Source organism: Teleopsis dalmanni, chromosome 1 (assembly GCF_002237135.1).
Source record: "Teleopsis dalmanni isolate 2A chromosome 1, ASM223713v2, whole genome shotgun sequence".
NCBI lineage: Eukaryota > Metazoa > Arthropoda > Insecta > Diptera > Diopsidae > Teleopsis > Teleopsis dalmanni.
This window is the reverse complement of record NC_051846.1, coordinates 231,723,737-231,747,896: the sequence shown is the minus strand read 5'-3', so window position 1 is coordinate 231,747,896 and position 24,160 is coordinate 231,723,737. Positions and strand designations below refer to the sequence as shown.

At 28.2% G+C, this 24,160-nt stretch overlaps 2 protein-coding genes across 3 annotated transcripts in view; both read left to right on the top strand.

The window, feature by feature from the left end:
* The window catches only part of LOC119667646, a 1,962-nt gene extending 1,801 nt beyond the window's left edge, over positions 1-161 (top strand). Inside the window, exon 5 of the mRNA XM_038076953.1 lies at positions 155-161. Coding sequence (XP_037932881.1) covers positions 155-161 — 7 coding nt within the window. The remainder of the gene's footprint in view (positions 1-154) is intronic.
* Positions 162-8,996: 8,835 nt separating this feature from the next.
* LOC119672627 (myocardin-related transcription factor B) overlaps positions 8,997-24,160 on the top strand; it is a gene marked incomplete at its 5' end in the record, with an annotated part of 17,444 nt that continues 2,280 nt past the window's right edge. The window contains 2 exon segments of one of the 2 annotated variants that reach the window (XM_038083728.1): positions 8,997-9,062; positions 14,648-17,592. In XM_038083728.1, coding sequence (XP_037939656.1) covers positions 8,997-9,062; positions 14,648-17,592 — 3,011 coding nt within the window. 2 annotated transcript variants of the gene reach the window in all.

Here is a 24,160-nt window from a genome sequence, read left to right as displayed (position 1 = left end):
GTTCTTATTTGATATCTACAGTAAATTTCTATTAAAAAAAAAATATTTTGAAGTTTTTACTATATAAAGAAATTAAATAAATATTGAAAGTTCAATAAAACATTAAAAAAAAAATAAATACTATTTTATAAATGTTAATTATATGTATTTATAGTAAATAGGTGAAGTCTAAATAAACATCAAGAAAATTACTATATAATAAAAAATAAATATTCACACAAAAAATAATAAAAATATTTTTTTTTTACACATAATTGTTAAGATGTTTTTGAGGTAGTGCCGGAGACATTGGACAGGACGACTAATCCTAATATATAAAATATGATTGGATCTTAATATATTATATGTTGTTCGAAATAAATGAATAAGTATAGTTAGGGCTTCAAACCTTATATTAAAAATTATTTATATATATAAATTAAAAATATTTATACATATAAATTATTTACATTGAGTTTATTGTTATATGAAATTAGTTAAGTAATATTACAAAGTACTTAATTTAATTTAAATTCCTTTATATTTTCTTTTATTTTTATTAAAATTTAAGTGTCGATAAATAAAATACAAATCATTAATGCAGCATATAAATTTTGATTCAAAAATAATTGCTATACTTTGTAAGAAGTGCACAAACTATTTTTTTTTTTATTTTTCTATTTTAAATTCTCTATTTATATATTTGTAAATTGTATAAATATATAATTATATTTATTTATTGATACTACTAAATTGAAATTTACTCTTCGAGTAAGTGCAATGAATTTGATATGTATATTCATGCTTTATAATTTTTTGGCTACTTAGCTTATGATCATTTTGGCCTTTAATAACAGGACCTAAAAAGTTTTTGTTTTGTATTAAAGCATTCTTATCACGTAGTTGTGAAAATATTTAAAAGTGTATAATACACATTTTTATATAATGAAATGCATAGAATTGGCTGAGTTAGTTGTAGTAAAATTTTATATAATGAAAATATTTGATATTATGTTTGAATATAATGGTTTTCAACATAAGTTGCCAAAAGTTGCTTACCTGAAGTAATAGTTTTAATTATATGTCGGATATATAATTTCATTATTCCATAAAATTTTATACTTTTCAATTTTTTTGTATTATATTGTACTAAAACTTATTCATAAGACTCTTCTTTCGGATCTTGTCATCTTCATAGTATCTGGTCATCTTCATAGTATCTGGTCATCTTCATAGTATCTCGTCATTCTCCCCGTCATCATAGTATCGGCCGAATTGCACTATATAATTTGCATGTAACTATTAAGTAGATACAATTTGTTAGCAACTTGATTTCCTGTTCTAACTATACTTAATGCACTATTATAACTTCATAATGCTTTATTCAGAATCTGTAGTTCATTTTAATTAAATGCACATTAAATCGTATTTTGTAGTCAATAAATGTTTTACTGTTTTCAACATTTGAACTAAAGGCTTACTAAGTTTATTATTACACAATATTACAGATAGACAATACTAAAAATAAAATTCAATTAATAAATACGTATTAATCAAAACTGTGTTCTCTAATCATTCCAGGTTTGTTTATTATTTTTACCATTTCATTTGAAGGATTTCTATGTAATGTTGTTCCGCGCTACTTTTAAACAAAATATTACAAAAAATATTAATTTGGATAAACAATTTTTTATATGCTCGTATAATTCATTATTAATTTGACTTAATGTTGTAATCAATTTTCACAGCAAATAACTATGAGTAAATATGTAATTACATTGGGGCGACCAAAACAAAAACATATTTTAGCCATTAACATTACGTTTGGTTTATATGCCAACATTTGTTCTAACAAATTAGCACCTATTGGCCGTCATTATTTTTGACAGCTACACATCATAATGTTTACATTTTTTTCTTCTAAGTATAAAAATAATTAAAAACATAATGAAGGAAAATATTGTGTATATTGTGTGTATATTTTCATCAACAAATTGTATTTGCGTTAAAATAATTATATTTTCTGTAATGAAAATCTGTAAATATGCTTCATCGAGTGTGTGTGTGTGAGTATGTAGAGAGAAGTATCGTACATCGTACATATATGAGTAAATATTTCACAAATGCCATATTTTCGATTTTGGCTTGAAGCCTTCCAATGCTGAGCTATGCTGTTTCTCTGCGAGTACTTCATTTTTGGTATTATGACGCATTTGTTATTCAACTGAATTTTTAGTATATATTTTAATGTTTTTTTTTCATTTGAAATTATTTTTTGGAAAATTTATTTAGAATTTTTTTTCTCCTAGACTTTTTAATGTGGTTTAGGCCAAAAACAAACATAATTCCTGGCGTTGAAACAAAGTAATGCCGAGTGTTTCGAGCGGGTGTCGCAGTCTTGCATCCGCTATTTAGTTCACTACGGTTTGTGTGTAGTTTTGTTTACTTTGAGGAATTCGTTTCATCTTTATAACTTTTTCCATTTTTCATTTTTTATTTATTTCTTGTATTTATTTTAATAACGTCATTGCATTGAGTGTAAAATGAGTCGTCGTCACTTTGATGTTTAATTTTCTAAAGGAGGCCAAAAGTATCTGCTAAGTATTTGCAAGTACATATACAGATTTTGTTAGAAATTTATTTTGTTTTTCTTAAATTAAAAGTTTTATGTTTTTTTTTCTTCGAAGTATCTGAAGTATGTGTAAAGTGTTTATTTATGTATTTATTTTGAAGAATGTAAACTTTAAAGTATTTTTCAAGAGTCTCATATATGCTAAATGTTCATGAAAAAATAATAATAAGTTTGTAAATAGATGCAACATTTTTTGTTATGCTATGTTAAACACTATGATGAACACATAATTAAAAAACCGTAAATAAGGAAAGAATTGCTATCAATTGTACTAAAAAAAAACATTAAAAATAAATGTCTAGTATAAATAATAATAATAATAATAATAATAATAATGATGTTTTATAAAATTGACTAATAACTTTTTAAATATTTATAATGTTTACAACTTTTAAAATTTGAACATAAAAATAAAAAAAAATGGTGAATATATGAAAAAAAATTAAAATAGGAAAATACATAAAAAAAAAAAAAATAAAAAAATATAAAAAAATAAAAAAATAAACAAAAAAAAAAATAAATTAAAATAAAAAAAACAAATAAATAAATAAAAATAAAAATAAGAAAAATAAACAAAACAATTGGAACAATAAAGTTATGAATAAAAAAAGGTTATAATTAAAAAAAAAAATAAAAATTAAAAACTGGACAGAAAAGGACAGAAAAGGAAAAAATAAAATATTAGAAATAAATAAAACACAAAATGAACCAAATAAGAAAACAAGACAAAATAAATAAAAAAAAAATAAACAAAAAAGGAAAAATGAAACAAAAAAAAAAACAAAGGGAATATAAAAAATAGAAAAAATAAAAAAAAAAAAATAAAAAAAAAATATAAAAAATAAAAAAAAACAAAACAGAAATTATAAAAAAAACAGAACAAAATTAAAAAATACGAAAACAGAAAATTGAAAAAATTAAAAAAATGTGAAAACAGAAAATTTAAAAATATAAAATAATTTCATATTCATAGGAAAATAAATAAAATAAAATAAAAAAATAAATAAAAACTAAAATATAGCAAATATAACAAATATAAAAAATATGAAAATTATAAAAAATATAAAATATGTAAAAAATATGAACATTTATGAATACCAATATAAAAAGATAAAATATAACAATTATAAAAAATAAGGATAAATGAAAAAATATAAAAAATAAAATAAATACAATAATAATAATAGTATCAGCATTATTTGTCTGTATTGTATTTCTATGAGAATTTCTGTACAAAAAGTGAGTTTGATCTTTCATCAAATAATATGGTATATAAAGCGTAAAAATTTTTTTGTACAGCTAAGTGTTCATGTAATATTTTATGTATGTTGAATCCCTAGAGTGCCTCAATTTTATAGAAGGTCGTATAATAAACTAACATTATTAGTTTTTGCGTAGCAGCAATGTATTTGATCTCAACATTCAATGTATTGAGATACTCGTCAACCTTCACTTTGTACTTAAACGGCCAGTAACCGGGTTGAAACTTACCATATAAGCGTGTTTTAGTTTATTTTTATTGTTTATAATCATGTTTTATAGTAATAAAGAATCGTGTTTCAGTAGTTTCCCTTTTGGCATTATACTATTCTATCATTTCTGGTTACTTTTACGATTAAGTACAATGTGTTTGGGTACAATGCTTTCCTGAGGTTTCTCACATTTAAAAAAACCAAAAACAATTATCGATAACCTATCGATTGTCTTGATAAATCGCATTGAAAAACATAATAAATCATTGTACATAAATTTTCAATAGTGTTAAATTTTCCAGTGTAAATGTTAGCATATGAGATCTGCATATGTATTATTATATATGTATTGTTATATATGTATTATTATATATGTATTATTATATATGTTTTATTATATATGTATTATTATATATGTATTATTATATATGTATTATTATATATGTATTATTATTATATTATATATGTATTATTATATTGTATTATATTTTTTTCAAAATATTTCCTTCAATCTTATAATATTTTTATATATTCTATCTAATTTTGCTATGTAATTTCTATGCAAATAAGTGTAAATTTTGACAATTAAAAAACTTTTTTTTTTAAAAAATGATTTATGTGAAAAACTTGTGTTGGTTTCAATTTTTTATGTTCAAAAAAAAAATCTAATAAACTTTTTTTTTTATTTGTTTGAAATTCTTTAATTAATTGAAAACATTTTTGTCAAGTTTTTTTTTATTTATTTATAAATACATATATCATTAACAATTCCCGCCTTTGTTTATGACAACGACAAATTAAATTAAAATGATGCAAATAATGAAAACAAAAATATCTCAAAATGTTAAAAATGTTATAAAAATGTTAAATTAATAATTAAAATTAAATAAATTAAAAACAGACCAAATTAAAAACAAAAAAAAAATTTTTTTTAAATATATATTAAACGATATTGCTATGAAAATATTTGCAGAAATTCTATAAAATTAATGCAAAATGCAGATATTTATTATAGCTATAAAATCGGCAAAACAGAACCATCGTGAGCAACAGGCGACAGCAATAGCAACAACAGTAGCAAAAGCAGCAATGGCACAACATAAGATACAACTGAAAGCCAACAATTGTTGTGATTGTTGGTGTTGTTGTTGCGAATTTCGTTGCGGTTTGCTTTCACTCGCAGCTCGATGTGGGTGGGTGTGTATATTCAATTCATGCTTGCAATACCGTTAATGTCGCCATAATGTCCGCATAATGCAGACGCAAATAATTTGCTTGTTCGCACGCCAAACAACGTACAGACACACAAACACACATACAAACAGAAACACACACTCACTTTGTCTGTTTGTTTGTTGGTGTCGTAGAAGAATTGCGCTAGCTAATGTCCTTGATGGTTGAGTTACGGTTCAGTGTGCTTGTTGTGCTAAACTCGTTCGAATGCAATTACACCTACACGAGCACAACGATTTGACATACTCGCTGGCACAAACAAACATACACAACGATTTGTAGTTGCCGCTGTTGTTGCTCGCTGCTGTTGTGTCTGCTGTGTTGCAGTTACTAAAATAAAAGTAAATGCTTTAAATAAATGTTGCTTTTGTTTGTGTAGATTAGAGAAAAATAAAAATTATTTATGTCATTCACATTATTATTGCATTTTAATATAAATTTTCGCTTTTACTTTTATTTTTAGTCGATGTCAGTCCGCCCAGATTAGCCATTAATTGAGTTATTAACTTTTTATTTTTGTGGTCACTGTAATCGCATAATTATTACACATTTAATTATGCATATATTTCCTATTTAATTATAGCGGTGAATAATGTCCGCATTTTGAAATTATTTTTTTTTCTCCATTATTGAAAATTAGTTCATTTATTGAATATAATTGTATTATTAGCAGAAATTTATATTGAAATGTGTTCAAATAATATATAACACACAGCGTATGAGTAACAAAAATTTGATTACCTGATATGTTACAAGTTGTTATTTAGTTACCATATAGTGTTGTAAATAAATGTTTTATATATAAAACATTAAACATATCACATACGAACGATGAGAATAACACAACACAGAAAGAAAGCGAAATGCAGAGAAGAATGGAGGCGTATTGTTGAGGAGGCAATGGTCCATCCTGGACTGTGATGACAAAAACAAAATTAATCATATCATGGCTCTTATTCGGTTCTAATTCGCGCTTGATTTAGTTCCGAGTCGCACTTGATTTAGTTTTAATTTGTTTCTGATTTATGTTTTAGTTTTAGTGACATGTCAAACAGAACTGTGTTATCTAAGCGTTCATATATCATATATTTAATTAGGAATTCGTTGTTTTATAGTAAAAATTGTTTCGACATCGCTGAATGGGTTGAAATTATACTTAAAAATCATCAAGATAATGTCGTTTTTTCGCATCGTATTTTTTTTCTAATGTAGTTCATATTACAGCTGGTAAATATGTACTCAAACAAAGTTATAGTATTATCTATTACGTAGTTCGTATTCAGTTCTGAATTTATTTTGATTTCTGATTAGACATTGATAAGGTTTTGAATTGATTCTGATACAATTTTGATCAGATTTTAATTCGATACTCATTTGACTTCGATTCGCTTTTGATTCGTTGTTCCGCTTTAGTGATATATATCAAGAACTATGTCACCTAAACTATCAAATATTTAGTTTAGGGTTCGTTACTTTATAATATATATTTTGCTTAAAAATCGCTGAATGTTTTAAAATCGTACTCAAAGAACAAAGTTTTGTAAAACGATTTTTCGCATCGAATGTTTCTCAATGATGAAGCATTTTTTCACTTGGTGGATATAACAATAAGCAAAGTTGTCGCATTTTAACGCAGCGATAATCTGTGGAATATTTGTAGATTAGGTCCCACCTGTTATACATTTTATTGCGATCTTTTTAAAAAATGATGGAGATGTATCACAAATCGTCAACTCTGAGCAGTATTTATATTGAGCTCTTTCATTTATAGTACCTGTTTGGGTAGTTACTGAGTAACTCTTCCAAAAGGTTGTGCCATCAAAAAAAAATAATGAAGAATAAATTTTCCACTATTTTCACTGTTAAGTTTTTTGTTATTGTGAAAAAAAAGAGAATTTATTAGTCGTTAAAAAAAGAGATAGTACAAATTAGATCACATTTTGCGAGTGTGATTTATATATGTTTCATGGAGCTACGGATATTTTTAAAAGATTTGATGTGGCACGTACCATCAAAACAGTTGAGAAATGTCGGTGGATAATTTATTGCAATTAATATTTAATTGAAGTCAGCAATCTTTTAATAATAGATATTATAACTGAAAGTATAAAAAAAATATATATATATAAAAAAAAGAAAAAAATAAATTATAAAAATTACCATATATAAAAACTGAAAAAAATTTAAAAGAAAAATAAAAATTTGAAAAAATAAAATATTAAAAAAACAAAAAAAATTAAAAAATTTAAAAAAATGAAGAAATAAGAAATAAGAAAAACAGAAAAGAATAAGAGTAAAAAAATGAAATAAAAATAAAAGTAAATTATAACACCTCCTTAAAATGTGATCAATCTCAAATTTCTATAATTTCTTAACAGATTCTTATTTAAAATAATTTTTAATTACTTGAAGAAATTTTGTTTTTTGTTGTAAATTTTTGTTATTAAAATTAACCCACAAATTCAATTTAAGTCTTAAATCAACTAAACAGAAATGTGTTAATTCAGTTATGCTGCCTTTCCTCTTTCCACCACTATAGGTGGTGCTGTTCCATGTAAAACGTTATAAACCAAACGATTGCGTGAAAATGCGTATTTCCACTTCCTTAAGCAGGATTAATAAAGAAATTAAAAGTTTTTCGTGCCTCGAAATGAGTCAAGTTTTCCTCCATACAAAATTTTTTTTCTTCCTATTTTCTTGCTTTCTTTATACTGTTTTCCTCCTTTTGATTTGAATTAGTTTTCCTTTCTCATATTTTATTGTTTTCTTTATAGTCGACATTTATTGTTTTATACAGTGGTCTCCTGCCACAGTGCGTTCATCTGCGGTGCCTGCAGCCATCATATAACGCCTTCAACTTAAACAATTTTATATGAAATTTTATTTATATTTTTATTTCACTGAATTTTGATTTTAAAGATTTCTGGCTTATTTTATAAATATGTTGTATTTTGTATTTTATATTTCATTTCTGCTTTTGTTGATTTATTGTTGCTGTTCGTCTAATTTGTGAGGTTTTTGATTTGCATTTAACTGCCGCATTCACAGCCAAAGAAATTCATTTTGTATTCCTTAGCTATTTTCCCTGCGGTGTCGGCACATTATCCTGTTGTTTAGCTATTTTGTTGCATGTGTTTGTGTGTGGATCCTGTAACTTTGCAAGGCTACGTCTAGGACTGTTTCCTGTAAATTCATTATAAACTCTTAGGAATGCTTACTTTGTTCTCAAAATCTTTCTTTCCATTTTATTTTTATTGTTTTTACAATTTTTATTATTTCTGGCATTGGTGGTTTTGGTGGCTTTGGATTTATGATTTTTTAGTTTTGTCTCCATGAACGTCTCCATATTGTTTTAATTTTTTTCATCAACATTTTTATTATTTTTTATTTTGCATTTATAATTGTGTAAAGTTTTCTTTTATGTTCGGTTTAATTGGGTTGTAAAATTTCTTTAAAATTTATTTTTGTAGCTTCATTTTAAGTGATTTGCAGCATTGCTCTTAAAGCCTGAGACAAGTGTCTTCGGGGTATTGAATTTTGTAATAGCTTTTAAGATTTTTAAATGATTTTATTAATAATTTATTTATCAAATTTTTTTACATAAATTTTTATGGCATTCATGGCTCTTGGCGGCATTGTTGATGTGGTGATGTGATTATTTAAAACAAAATATCCCGCAGCGCTTAAAGTGAAATTAATGGTGAGGCGACCACATTCACAGCTCGTCGAGCAGGGAATTATACCGCGTAAGTATTATTTTTTATTATTTAAAATAATGAATACTATGTTATAATTGCAATTAAATTTTTTTTAATCATTAATATAAACTATTAAAACTACAACAAAAAAAATTTTTTTTTGAATAGTTTATAAAATGGACATTTTATAGTTTTTAGCAATAGACTAAAAACTTGCCAACTTTTTAAAATTTTATGAATGTCTAAATAATATTATTACTATAATACTTTTTATAAAATTTTGAACTATTGTCAAAAATATGTTTTTAAGCAAAATGCAAATAAAAAGAAAAACATAATGTTTTAAATGAGATATAGCAAAAGAATTAACAAAAAGAATAGTACTTAAATTAAACAATAAAGAAAGACAATAATAAATTAGTTTACTTATGTTTTGATTTATAATTCCGTTCTAATATAACAAGTGTATTTGTTAATAAACTTTCACAATAAATACAAAAAAAAACCAAATTAAAATAATACCATCAACACTGACTTTAAGCTTCAAGTTTGACAGAATACAGGTTCAATCCTTGGTATTTACAGTTTAAAATATTATTTATGAATAATTGAATATAAAAAATATTTCTATTTCTAAAAAGACCATTGATAATGGATATTGGGCCAAAGCTTTAGTTATAGTGGAGATTTAGTTCTCCACTTTGTTCACAAAGCTTTAAAGGGCTTTGAGTAATTAATAGTGAAATTGGTACAATAGGATTCTTTTCGCTGCAATACCTGTTGTTGGGTGATTTCTCGTTAATAATTTTAATAGTAATAAGGTCTAGACCTAAACTTTAGTTTGATACTTAAAGTAACCGCTAGATTAAATAACATATACACTCTTACAATTACGATCAGACGTCACTTCTGAACAAAACAATCATGAGGCTAATGGTTATTTGACAAAACATTTTGAAGAATCCTGCTTGGAGAAAGCATGTTTTCTTAACCTAACCTGGGTTAAGTTTGGTTGCGAGCATTAAAAAATTACCATTGCATTGTGTTCCTGTTTTTTTAGGAGTTCATAATTTTATAAATTTGTGTTATATTGTAGGCCTTATCATGTCTTCTTTCATTTTAACTCCCGTTATTCATGTTTGATGGTATCAGAAAAAAAAGACACCTGGCATATTAGGTGACAAAAAGACATAGTGGCATATTAGGTGTATTTGCCACTATCTACACTTATATCGATCCTGACTGTACTTTATGAAAATGTAGTTTTACAATTTACCAACAATATTTTTAATTTACAGTATTTGAACATTTCAAAGTGTTTGGCTATATCGCAACATTCAACTTTGATTCCATAATTATGAAGAATTTGTTTGTGTGTGTTTATAAATATACTGACCCCAGTTTTATGCCATAGTTCTGTTCTTATAAAAGATGACGCTAACTTAATCGGTGTAAAATGAACGCATATTTATAGTACGATATAGGGTTAGGTAATATATAAGTTAAAATAAAATAAATATTTTGGTTTCTTAAGCAAATGTATTGTAAAGAATATTATAAATGTAATGTAGTTATACCAATTTCATATTACTCATTTTAAATATATTTAATTATATTTTACAACTTATGAAGACAGTAGATACAAAGTAATTGTCTCATAGTTATATTTTAACGCTCAATGTTGTCTTGTTTATTATTATAAATATTAGAAATTTTACCAGAAATTTACCAGAAAATACTACAATTTTATTTTATTGATTTCTAAAAAAAGGAATCAGCCTTTATTGTTTAAATTTTATTTTCACTCTTTTTTTTTTATCAAAAATGTTAGAGTATTGTTAATAAATGATGATAAATTTGATGCTGCTGCTTCATACATTTGCATTTCTCTCACAATTGTTGTGTTATCACAAATTTTATTTATAAATCTTTGAATAGTTTAGTTTGATCGTTTTTAGAACATTTAAAGTTATCTCTTTGTTTTCGTCCTTCTCTAAGTATTCACGATGCAATTCTTTGTATAGTTATTCGAAGTCTACGTTCGAGATAGGTTAACAATGATTTTCTAAAAGTTCTGCTATATCTACAGTTATAATTTTTTCGAATCTGGTACCAATCTGTTAATGACTTCAATGAAATTCTTTTTAAGTACCAGTGCTTTAAACTTATGCATTAATTCTGAAATATATAATCACATGGCAATAATTGTAAATCAATTTATATTGAACTCATTTTAATTGAGGATCAATTGTTGAGAACCACATATTATATTTACTTATATATATACGTATATCTAATATTATAAGTAATAATTTCTTTGCTTACTTTTTCTTATTTTATTATAATACATATAATACATATAACAAAAACGAACTATTTCGATTTTTAGGTTACAGTTCCCTACTTGTGAGTACTTATATAAAACACAGTTTTTGTTATTTATAAAACTAAAACAAATTCATATATGAAATAAAAACTTTTAATAGACTATTTAATTTCTAAAATAATTATTCATCTGAATTATTTGCTCTTTACTGATGGTGGTGAGTAGCTAAAGAAAATTTATCTTTGCTTAATTGTTTCCATAAGCGTAAACCATAAGAAATAATTATATATTTATATATATATATATATATACCAATGTGTGTATACATTTATATAATTAATTGAATTATATTTATTTTCGCACCTGCTATTTTAAATTTCTATTCAATTTTCGGTTGTGTGATATCAAACTAGAATTTATTTTTAAAATACAAAATTCTAGCCAAAAAGTTGTAGGCGTCGGATTTGCTGTTGATTTTGGGATATATTTAAAAGTGGCTTAGAGCGAATACCCGTAGGTAAACTCATTTTGTTTATATATGAACTTTAAACTAAAAATAAGCAAAATTCATCCGGTATTTTTATATTTTTCTACTAATAATTGCAAATTAATTTATTTATGCATTTAAATTTAGTACACGTGTATATTCGATCGTACGAATATATCTTTTATATTTGCTACTATCTCTGACCATTTTCTCATTATCTGGCATTATTTTGTATTATTTTCACTTAATTGACATTTGATGAATACGTGCTTTCACGTCATTATTTTTACAGTCAAAATATGTTTATCTATTTTTGTTTATATTTTCACTATATGCTATATTTATTTTTAGTTAATTTTGTTACAAATTGATTAATTGATTAATTTTTGTTCAAATTGAATATGTTTTCAAAATAAGCGGAATTGTTATTTATAAATTTTATATATAATTTCAAAAGAAAATATCAAAAAATCAAGTGATACTAACTATGTACAGGGTCTTCATACAGTAGGTGCTTTTTTTTAATAAAATAACACAGAACTAATTGATAATTAATCAGTCAATGAACAATATTTTTGTTCAATAATGTTTGACGAATCACTGTGTAAACTTACGTCAAGTAGATTTTGCAAATTATTTATATATGACTATTTATGAGGACTAGATTTCGTCTTTTGTTTCTATTGCGTCCTCGTCCATTTATCATTTAAATACATTTTTGTGTTTCTGCCCTTTTTAAGAAAAATTAAAACAAGAATTTCATGATGGATTATCTCAAAAATCAAAATCATTCTACAATTAGATTCGGCTAGCCAACACAGATTTTAAACATAGATCACTAATAACCTCTATTGACATACTACTTTATTTTCCCCGGGAAGTACAACTTTAGCGCAGTCGTTTTAAATGATTTGTATATGACTATGTATAAAGACGAGATTTCAACTAACTTAAATAGGACAACTCCACTGTGTTCTCATCCATATTCCGTTTTGAGATTGATTTTTGTGCTTTTACACTCTCTTAGAAGATTTAAATAAAAATTTAATTACTTTAAAGTAATAAAATTAATAACCTAAATATTTAGTGGTGGAGTAATCTCAAAAACAAAATTGTCGTAAAATTAACTTTGATAACCCAACACAGATTTTTAACATAGATTATTTAATTAACTTCGATAACCCAACACATATTCTTAACATAGATTATAAACGGTCTTGATTGTTGTCATACTTTATTTTGCTAGAGAAGCATAACTCTTGCACAGATTTCAAGACTCATTAAAACCTCTTCTGCAAACTGGTCTTCTTTCATGAAAGAGAAAAAAAAGAGTGGAAAAGTGGGAAAAAGAGTTTAAGAAAGAGATGTATGGGCACATGAACTATGTATTCAAAACAAATGTTTACAGATGTTGAGCTTCATTTGTCTAACCTTTAAGCTAACATAGGTCTAGAGTTCAAGAGGCCATCTATTATATGTGGAAAATGCACAGCTTATAATTATTTATGTACTAGTGCATGATTGATCTGTACTTCTTTGAAAAGTAGTTCAGACTAGTAAATAATTCGTGTTAATTATACGAGAAAAAGTTTTGGAAACATGTCAGCTGGTGACAACAAATATAAGAAATCAAGTTATATTATTACTAAAGAAGAACTAACTATTATTTAGTATTCTTATAAGATGAAGAAAAGATCTTCTTATAAGATCTCTCTAAAGCAGAAACAACAGGAACGATGTTAAGAGAGCTGCCTAAAAAAATACTGTCTGTTAGAAAAACTTTCCGTTAAAAGAACTGTTAATTAATAGTACTGGCTTTTAAAAGAAGTCTTCGTTGAAAGAAACTTGCTTTATTTCATATTTAAAATAAGAGCTATGGACTAGTAACAGTGCTGCAGTGTTAAGAGGTATATCTGTTTTTAAGACCGCCTGTGTAATACAGTTTTTACATAAATCAAATCTTAAATTTAATCTATTTACTGTATTAAAGATCTACTTGCAATTCGTTTTATTTGAGGTTATATTTATATGAAAGTTTATATATTCCGGTTTTAGTTCTGATTCGTTTTCCAATTCCAAATATATATGTTTTTGTTTTGTTTTAATATTACAATATTTTCTTCACTGTTTATAGTACATCTCAGTGGTTTTGCTATTATTTTTTATTTTCTTTTCGATATGAACATGAAAAGTATAAAAGGTATTATTTGATTTTTTAAAAAAAAATAAAAAAATTCGGTAATTCCTATATAAATCAAATACGCTCAAAGGCTGAGCTAAACCCCTAAAAATATGCAAAGTATGCGCGAATTTCAATTTATAAGGAAATTTATGCGTTTTTTTTTCTTTCTTCACTTCAAAAGCAGAAAAATCAACAAAAACATAAAGTGAAATAAAATAAAATATAAATAAAGAAAAAAAAAATTGAATTCAAATTAAAAATTCGGTTTCTAACATCTTTTTACTTTATACAAGAAAAACATAAATAAATATCAATTGACAAACACATTGACAAGCCGCGTTTGCGGCTGACAGGACATATTTCTTAGCGTCTCTCAATATTGACTTTTATAGCGTCAATGTGACACGCCTAAGAATGTTGTGCCTATCCGTCTTGTAGGTGTATATTGCACAGGCATTTGCACGATTGATATTAAGTTATATATATGCAGCACTTAATTTTATTTTATTCAAGGAATAACAAATGTGAAGCTTAGTTAGTAAAAAATAGTGAAATAAACTTAATTCTACTTTTTTATATTTTTTATTTAGATATTTAAATTCAGCCAATGACTTATTATTTCTTATCTCTTTTTTTAGCTCTCAAAACTTCACCTGCTATACATGAGCAATGCAAACAATTAGAACGAGCTAAAACTAGTGATTTATTAAAGGCAAAAATTCAACAGCGTCCTAATCGTGAAGATTTGGAACGGCGTCATATACTGGAAGAAGATGAGTGTCATATTGATCCCAGTTTGGCTGAGAAGCAACGTATGCTTAAGAAAGCACGTTTGGCTGATCAACTTAACTCGCAAATACAGCATCGTCCTGGTCCACTAGAACTTATAAAGAAGAATATACTACACACTGAGAAACCAATTGAAAAAATTGTTAAAGAAGGTTTGGTTTCATTTAAAGCTACTAGTGAGGGCTTGCTTACACTACCACAGCATCCAAACAGCTATGTTACATTCGAAGATGATTCACAAAGTTCAGAGAGTGACACACGTTTGACGCCTCCACGTGCAGAGGATGTAGCAACCGTGCTTGTTAGTAATAGTAGTGATGTGCTTCAGACTGCCGCCGCTTCAGCTGGTATTGTGACGGTGGCATTAACCATACCAACTAGTGGTGGACCAGTTGTAGTTACATCAGCACCTATATTGCAAACTAAATATCAAACAACTAAAACAACTAAAACAACTAAAACTCCATATGTACCACCACCGCCACCATTACCACCAACATTGAGTAATAATATTGCGCCATTGCCAGTTGTACAAATAAAACAGGAAACTTCAAATCTTTTCGAAGAGCTTTGTCACTCAGTAACAGCACCAATAACAAGTCCAGCTAATAATTTTCTACAAATGGTAGCTTCACCAGGATCACTGGGTTCAACGACTTCCACATTAAGTCCATTGTCTTCCATTGCGTCGCCACCGCAATCATTTACACCACGACCAACAATACCATCGCCTGCTCTACAAACACAATTTGCAAAATCTGATGCACCTGGCAAAGATAAAAATCGTAAAAAATCCAAATCAAAACCAGCTTCCAAAGCAAGAACTATTAAATTTCATGAGTATAAAGGTCCGCCTAGTGCCGCTCAAAAATCCAATGCTGAAAATGCATCGCTTGAAGAAACTCCATATCAACTGTTATTGGATCAACAGAAGTGTTTACTTAAATTCTTAGAGACACTAAATAACAATCAATTGATAATACCAGCTAGCTCAACAACAAACACACCTACAAATAATGCGCTAGTTACTGTTACTAAATCGGTTTTCTCCGCTACACCAACAAATACAACAACCGTAAACACGTTGTCTGCACCAGCATTAGCAACTCCTATCGGCACATCGTCAAACAATTCAAATGAGGTCATTAATAATATACCGAATTCTGTTAATACAACATTTAACATTATAGCCACACCACGTCCGCCACCCTTGCCATCGCCTGCTCTATCCGTTAGTTCATCTATACCGCCGAGTCCAGCAACAAGCTATGCTGAATCAACTTGCTCACTAACAGATTTTACGAGATTAGAAAAGATGAAAGTATCTGATTTAAAAATGCACCTTAAACGACGCAACTTGCCAGTGTCTGGCCCAAAACCTCAATTAATTGAACGTTTAAAACCTTATTTGCCACTCGAAACAACTGAAACCGTGCTTGTAACAAATCCACCAATGACTCCAGCGCCTGGCGATGTCATTACTATTACTCCAGTAGAAGCTATGGATGCAACTGCTACAGCAATACCAGAAGCATCGACCGCAATGGTTGTTAATTCACCACAGCCCGCTGGCATGTCGCCAGAACGTATCAATATGGATCACGAACAAATGGATGTGGTGCAACAGGTTGATTCACCACGACCAGTGACTTTACAGACTGTCATACAACCCCAGCCCCAAACAGCAACAATTATACTTTCAAATGAAGACCTTTTACGTGAACAGCAGAGAAAAATTGATGAATTACAACGTCAGCTACAACGCTCACAACAAGAGTTGCAACAAATACGCCAGAAACAATTTCAGCAACAGCAACAACATCAGCAACAGCAGCAGCAAAAACAACAGCAACAACAAACGGTCACTGCGCAAATGGTAAATGCTTTACCAACGCAACAAATTACATTGATAACCACAACTGCAGCACCACCACAAACACTCACAGTTGTGCCACAAATAAAACAGGAAACAGTTGTTCCTGCTAAGGTAACTGTTAAGGCACAACCGAACAATAAAGTCAACGCTGTACCGACAACTATAATACAAAACAATCACACAAACAATAGCATTAAGACCGCAGTTAATCCACCACCGGTCTTAAGCCAAAAAATGGTAGTTAAACAGCAGCTTGAAGCAAAGATACAAAAACAAAAGCAAGCTGCAGCAGCAGCTGCCGCTCAAGCACAAGCTCAAGCCCAAGCTCAGGCTCAGGCACAAGCCCAAGCACTGGCTCAAGTGCAAGCACAAGCTCTGGCACAAGCGCAGGCACAGCTACGCTTGTACACACAAAAGACACAAACTGTATTCATTCCAACCAATCCAAATGCAAGTGCAACTGTAACCACAGCTAAAGCCGCAAAGCTCGAGGATAAAATACCTCCAGTAAACCGAAAGAATTCCATAAAAACGGTTAACGCTCCAACAACCACAATACTGACTACAAATCAAATACCATTAGCAGCCAAAACACACAATAATTTAGGACTCGTCTGGAACGAAGGTAATCAGACTATATTTCTGGTGGGACTCAATGATCAACATATGACTGCTCATACTATTGGTAATATAAGTTTAGCTAATGCAAGTCCTGCTACAAAGAAACTTTTGAACGGACATCAGCGCTCTAATTCCATGCCGAAGATTGTGTTTCCAATTGCAACTACTACGGCTCCGGATCAGATCATAGAAACTAAACCGGTCATTACACAACATCAGTTGCAACAATTGCAATTACAACATCAACAACAACAATTCCAGTTATTACAGCAACAACCACAGAAGCAGCAACAGCAAATAATACAACTTGACATTAAACCACAAAATTTACCACCTCCTCCGCCACCGCCACCACAATATGAAGAAGCTACGAAGCAACTAGCTGCTAAAGCCAACACATTTACGTCGCCACTTAACATCAAAATTAAGGAAGAACCTAACGCAAGTACAGCGACAGTAACAACACAAACGACAAGAAAAAATAAAAATAATGTTAAATCTGAAAAATTAACAGAGGTCTTGGATGTACTAATTAAACAGGGTGAGTTACCGGAGAGTGCTTTGGAGCCCATCACACCGATAACTCCATTAACACCAACTGGTACCAACACACTTATGACTGACTTAAGTGGGAATATAATATTCACTACAACTAATACCTGTAACGAACCCAATGAAACATTGGCAGCAACAGGCAGACTTGTACCGAAATTGGAGCCACAAACAACTTTACTGGACGAACAAGTAAACAGTCCAACTTTAGTACTTCCAATGGATACTACAAGTAATGATCAACAGTTACATAATGCAGGCAATGTTTTCCATATGTTCGGTAGTGGCAGCACTAGTGGCAATAGTAATAGTAACAACGCTTCTAATGGTGTCAGCCACAATTACGCTGGCATAAATACGCCAATTCACTCATCGCCTGCTAACAATTTTATTGAAAATATAGATATGACCTCACCATTACAACCTGACTGTCATATTGATGCAGAAAGTGTGGCCAAGTCATTCGATGTGTTTCTAGAGCAACATCACTCTGTTTCATCCCCAACGCATTCAATGCAGTCACCTACACATCATGATTTACTTTGCAAATCCTCTAGCCTTTCCACATCCGAAAAATCATTTGGTCACATAAGCCCAGATACAAAATTGCAGCACCATTTCGATGAATACGAGCTATTGGAACTTATGTCACAACAACTCGAAATGGACATCAGTGATGAGACAACAAACTTTGTCACCGCTAGCAGCAACAGTCGAAATAATACACATCAGTTGCTCCATTCCAATGATACAAAATCAAATAATAATTCCACATTGAATGGTTTACGACGCGATATGAATCCAAGTCTACAACCTTCAATAAATGAACTTATACAACATCACCAGCAACAACAGCATCAACAACAGCAGCACCAACAACAACAGCAACAGCAGCAGCAGCAGCAGCAGGGTCAACAACAGCAACTGATCCAACAAAACAATAACAATCGCACTTGTAATGCTGGTGGTGATGTAGCCATAAATAATAATCACTCTATATCAGATGCTGATTTTGATGCTGATAGTTTTGTGGAACAATTAACTCAAAATCACAACAATATGAACAATAACCTCGACAACAATATAATCAGCAACAATGCACCTAGCATGGGTATTAGCAATAGCAGCACCAACAATAGTAGCATGGGTAGCAGTAATAGTAACAGCAATAATCCATATACAAACGATACACCAATGGATGTTTGTGATGATTTCGATAATCCATTGGGTAGTTTCAGCTTTTCTGCGTTATCGCCAGACTCCAATATAAATACACCACCCCATCCATTTGGTACTGGACTAAGTAGTGTCAGTGGTAGTGGTAGTGGCAGTAGTAACTCCACTTGTGGGTTGCAAGCTGTGATTGGTGGTGCACAGCCACAATCGAGTTCACATGAACAAATGTCGATTTGTGGTGGTGCTGGAAGTGGTGTGAGCGGAAGCGGAGTGGATGGCAATAGTGTAGATGCTTTCAGTGCTAGTGGCGATATTTTTGATTTCTTTAATATTGACGATTATAAAATGTCATGGGGTGAGGGTGATTTTGCAGTTTAAATGGTTAGGTGTGGTAAGGTATGGTTAGGTGGGTGAGCAAAAAAATAAAGAATTTGCGATGAATAAGGATGAGCGAAAGGAAATGCATGAATTGCATAAATTACTTTACAAAAATCAATATTGAAAGTTGCAAGTAGTTGCAAAATATAAATACTCGTAGCAGTGAAAAAGGTGAATAAGTAAAATAATATTGGAAATTATAGCTCGAGAATGGATAAGAGTAAGAATTTGAAAGTCGGTCATTAGTAAGTGGTTTATTATGAACGATTTGTCTGCTATAGATTTTGAGAGTAAGTTCTTTAAAAATTTCATATTATAAATATAAATATAAAAATATGGGTATACACTTTAAAGTTCATAAAATGCATTTAAAAAATTATTTAGAAAAATTCGTTAATGTAGTAAATTTAAATTTTTAATTTGTACAGTTGCATGGAAACGATTCGGATTAGTTCTGTTGATGTTATATTTAAATGCTTGAATTTAGTTTCTTTCAATTTATTTGAAATTGTTGCTTCAACTAATTGAAATTTTATTTTTTTTTCTAAGAACTTTCTTGTTTATTCTAATAATTTTTTTTTTATCTACATTGCTTTTAGTTTCTGAGAACAATAATTGTTGAAAAAATAAACCTAGTTTGTTGTTTAAAAAACTGACTTGTTTTTCTCTGTTCAAAGAACTCTCTGCTTAGTTTTCAAAGTAGACCATTTGCAATTTTTTTTAAAATCTTACGTTACATTTTTTATTTTTTCCAACAACCGTGTTCTTTGTTCTAAGCACTTTGTTCTTTGTTAAAAGAACATTGTAATTTGTTCTAAAACTTTATTCTTTGTGCAAAGGATTTTGTTCTTTGCTATAAGAATTCTGTTTGTAGTTTTTATAATGGAATATTTGTATAAATTTTTTTTTAAATTATATGTCATCATTGTTCCTCGATAATTCGTTTATAACAAAATTCAATATAAACAAGTATTCGTAATTATGAAAATAATCAATAAATCAACGTAATTTCTTATTCAACAGAAGAATTGAAATAATGTAATCGAAAGAAATTTTTTTAAAAACATCATTCCAAAAAAAAATGAAAAAAATAAAAATTGAGGTATGAAAAGGAATAAAAATTGCTTGGGAGTGAGGTTTGAGTATTTGAAAAGATTTAATTCAGATATGTTTGTGTGATGGAAAGATTTAAACTGCAAAATTATGGACGTAATAATATATATATAAATAAACTTAAAAGCATGTTCTAAATATATTTATTTTAGAGTATACGGTACAGGCTGCAAATGAAGAGTGTTAATCCCAGATATAAAAAATCTATTGCCTAGCCAAGACATTAAATGAAAAAAGAGAAATTGATTTATAATAACAAATTATGGTAATTTTCCTTACTTGTCAAAAACGGGATTAACACTTTATATTGGCAGTGTATGTTACATATTTTAGCTTAAAATTTTTGAAATAATTATGAGCATATTATGAAAGGACATTAATACATTCATTATATAAATATTTAGTATATTTTTATAAGTCTAGCGCAAGTAATAAAAACAAATTATACACAAAAAAAAAATGTAAGAAAAATGTTTTACTTAATTCAAATGTATGAAAGAAAATTAAATATTATTTTATAAATTTATGTTTAATTTAAGTTAATGAAATTAATACACTTTAATAATAATTAACAATAATTAACTATAATTAAATAAAAAAAAATGTAATACATTTAGAAAAAAGAGAAGTATTTCCTCAGAGGAAAGAAAAGGCCTTTATTTGATTTAAATTTTACCAACACTGATTCGATATTAGTTCTTGAAAATATGAGAAAAATAATTCAAAATAATATATATTTTTACTTATGTGAAAAAAAAATGAAAGTAAAGTATCATTCTATTAATTAAAATTAGTTTTAAATTTATAAGAGGAAAAATTATATCAATATGAATATTGAAATAAAAACAACCTAAGCAAATTAAAAAGATTTAAACATATAATTCCGTTTTTAATTTTAATAATTATTAATTTAAATAAATTAAGATTTTATTTGTTGATTTTTATTAATTATGAATTAATTACAAAATTTATTAATAAAATTTATTTTAAAATTATATTTAAAATTAAAATATATAAAAAGTATAAAAATTAATATAAAATTTTTGCAAATTTCACTTGTCACTTGCTTTTATCTTAATTCAATATATAATAATTAATCTCTATAGTATAGCATTATTACTAAAAGTTGTACTTAATTAATTTAAGATATATCAATAACGATATTAATTAAAGTCAATTGTACTTTTCAACATTCATAATAACATATACAATTGCAAATTTATATTTTGTAATACATAAATAAATAGTAAATATTTTTTTATTAATATTTTTAAGAATTTTTCTCAATATTATTGTAATTATAATATGCTCAGCATGATATATAAAAATAATATTTTAAAACATATTTAAGAGTTATACTCTAAATTATACAATTTATTGCTTACGAATAATTATTATATTGAAAAGAAAAAAAATATAAATTTTACAAAATTACTTTAATTATTTTGCTTAATGCAATATGTTACGTTTTACTTAAATAATTATAAATTTTAATTGTTTTAATTTACTGTAGTTTTATATAGATATTAGTTTATATGATTATTGATTGATTACATCTATTTTATTAACACTTGTTTAACATTTGCATTAACATATTTTAAATTATAATACCACAAAATGTATACATTTTATATACATAATAAAATCTTTATATATGCTAAAAAAATTATTTTGTTTTAATATCTTTAAAATATACGTTTTTAATATTTTTGTATATATCGTATTTGAGAGCTATTGTAGTTTTCGAACCGTCCTAAAGTATTATGGAAGCAAAAATCATATTACTTAAACATCATATTATTTGTTGTGCTTGTACGAACTAATGGTGTGTTGTTGTTGTCGTTGTAACCCGCAGAGATCTATCAAGCAACTAACATCAAACGGATTACAAGCTTATATACATGGGTTAGGATATGGGTAGGTGCGGGTAATATAAGAGAGAAGGCGATTGTGTAATGTAAGAGAGAAGGCGATTGTGTAATGTAAGAGAGAAGGCGATTGTGTAGAAGTAAGAACGGATTGAAGATGGTTGTGACTTAAGCTGAAGTCAATCAGAGTCAAGGCGGATGAACTTAGCTACTTCAATGAGGCGGTTCCAAAGATTGATAAGCTTAAAGTTAGTGTGTGCTTTGGAACATGAAAGCAGTTAGGCCACATCATGGGGAGTAGAACTACATTTAGGGTATACATTGGGAATTGACGTAATTATACATGACAAGTCACTATTTACCATATGCTCTGATCGCTATTGAGTTATAACAGTTCTTGATGCACGTGGAAAGCGTCGCATTTCTTAGGAAATGCAACACTCTCTTCGAGGCAATGGTTGCACTGCAACAATTAAGAACTTTGTTGCAGTATTGCATTTGTATGGAGAGCTGCTAGTTCATATCTATATCATATCTATACTTCACCTCACTGATATTAGCTTTATTGTAATAGGTGCCGATATATCTATGATATGAAAAAAGGGATCGATAAATGTATCTTTGAGAGTGGGCTATATACTAAACAGATTCCGCATGAAGGTAGTCAACATGCGACATGCGTGGGCAGCCAGTTACAGCCTGCAAAGTTGTGTTTTGATAAGACTGAATGTTATGCCATTGCATCTTCGAATGTTGTGGAATCCAAACTAAAGGTGCATTGACTGCAATAGGACGTTGTATTGTTTTGTACATGTCAAGTATAGTTTCTTTATTTTACTATGTTATTGCGTAATTTCAGGTAACTGCATATCAGCGTAGCATTTGGAGTAAAAGTTAATATGCTATTGATTACGACACCCACCATGTTTGGATTGGTGATAGATGGGATCCTGGATTTCACCGATAAGGATTGGTGATGGTTGGGATTCATCATTGGATTGGATTTCACCGATATTGACGGGCAGAGTCGAGGAGACCAGAAGGTGAAGAAGGTGGCGGAAGATTTTGTTCGTGATATGTGATGATTTCTATCAAAGTTCTGGTAGTATTTTATATGCTTGGAATGATGTAGAAACTGTTGGAATTATTTAAAATGTGAATCAAAAATTAAACCACTGTTTGAGCATGAACATTGAAACACCTTTAAACGCAATTGTTTTTGAGGCGTTGGCTTGTCTCATCTCATTGCATACATTATCTGGGTAGTACAGTGTGGTATCGTCGGAATATTGCTTCTAGAGATAACTGTTTTTTTTATTAAATTTTTAACAAAATGTCGAAAGTTTACATAATCTGTTAACCCTTTTGAATAAGATATAAATTAAGTAAATTATATTTTTATGAAATTATAATAAATAAATTTTCAAAATTTTAAGTTTCCTTCTAAAAGCCTTTAAAATTAATTTTTTAAAAAATGTTTTTTTTTTTGAAGTATTTCTTATTAATTATTATTGCAGTGAAAGGTGGTGATAAGTCAGGAAAATTGACATCGCAAAACTTTAAAGAAAAATTATTAGATTTTTTTTTTTTGAAGTTTTGTTTTCAGGAAACTTTATTTGTGTTGTTGAAGGATATATAAATTACTTTTTAAGAAAATAATATTTCATTACTAAGTCGGAGAAAACAATTTTACTTGGTGTTTTTTTACTGTGTAAGTAAAAAATAAAAGTTTTCTCCTTGTTGTTGTGTTTCCTCCATGCAATAGCTTCCAGTGTTTT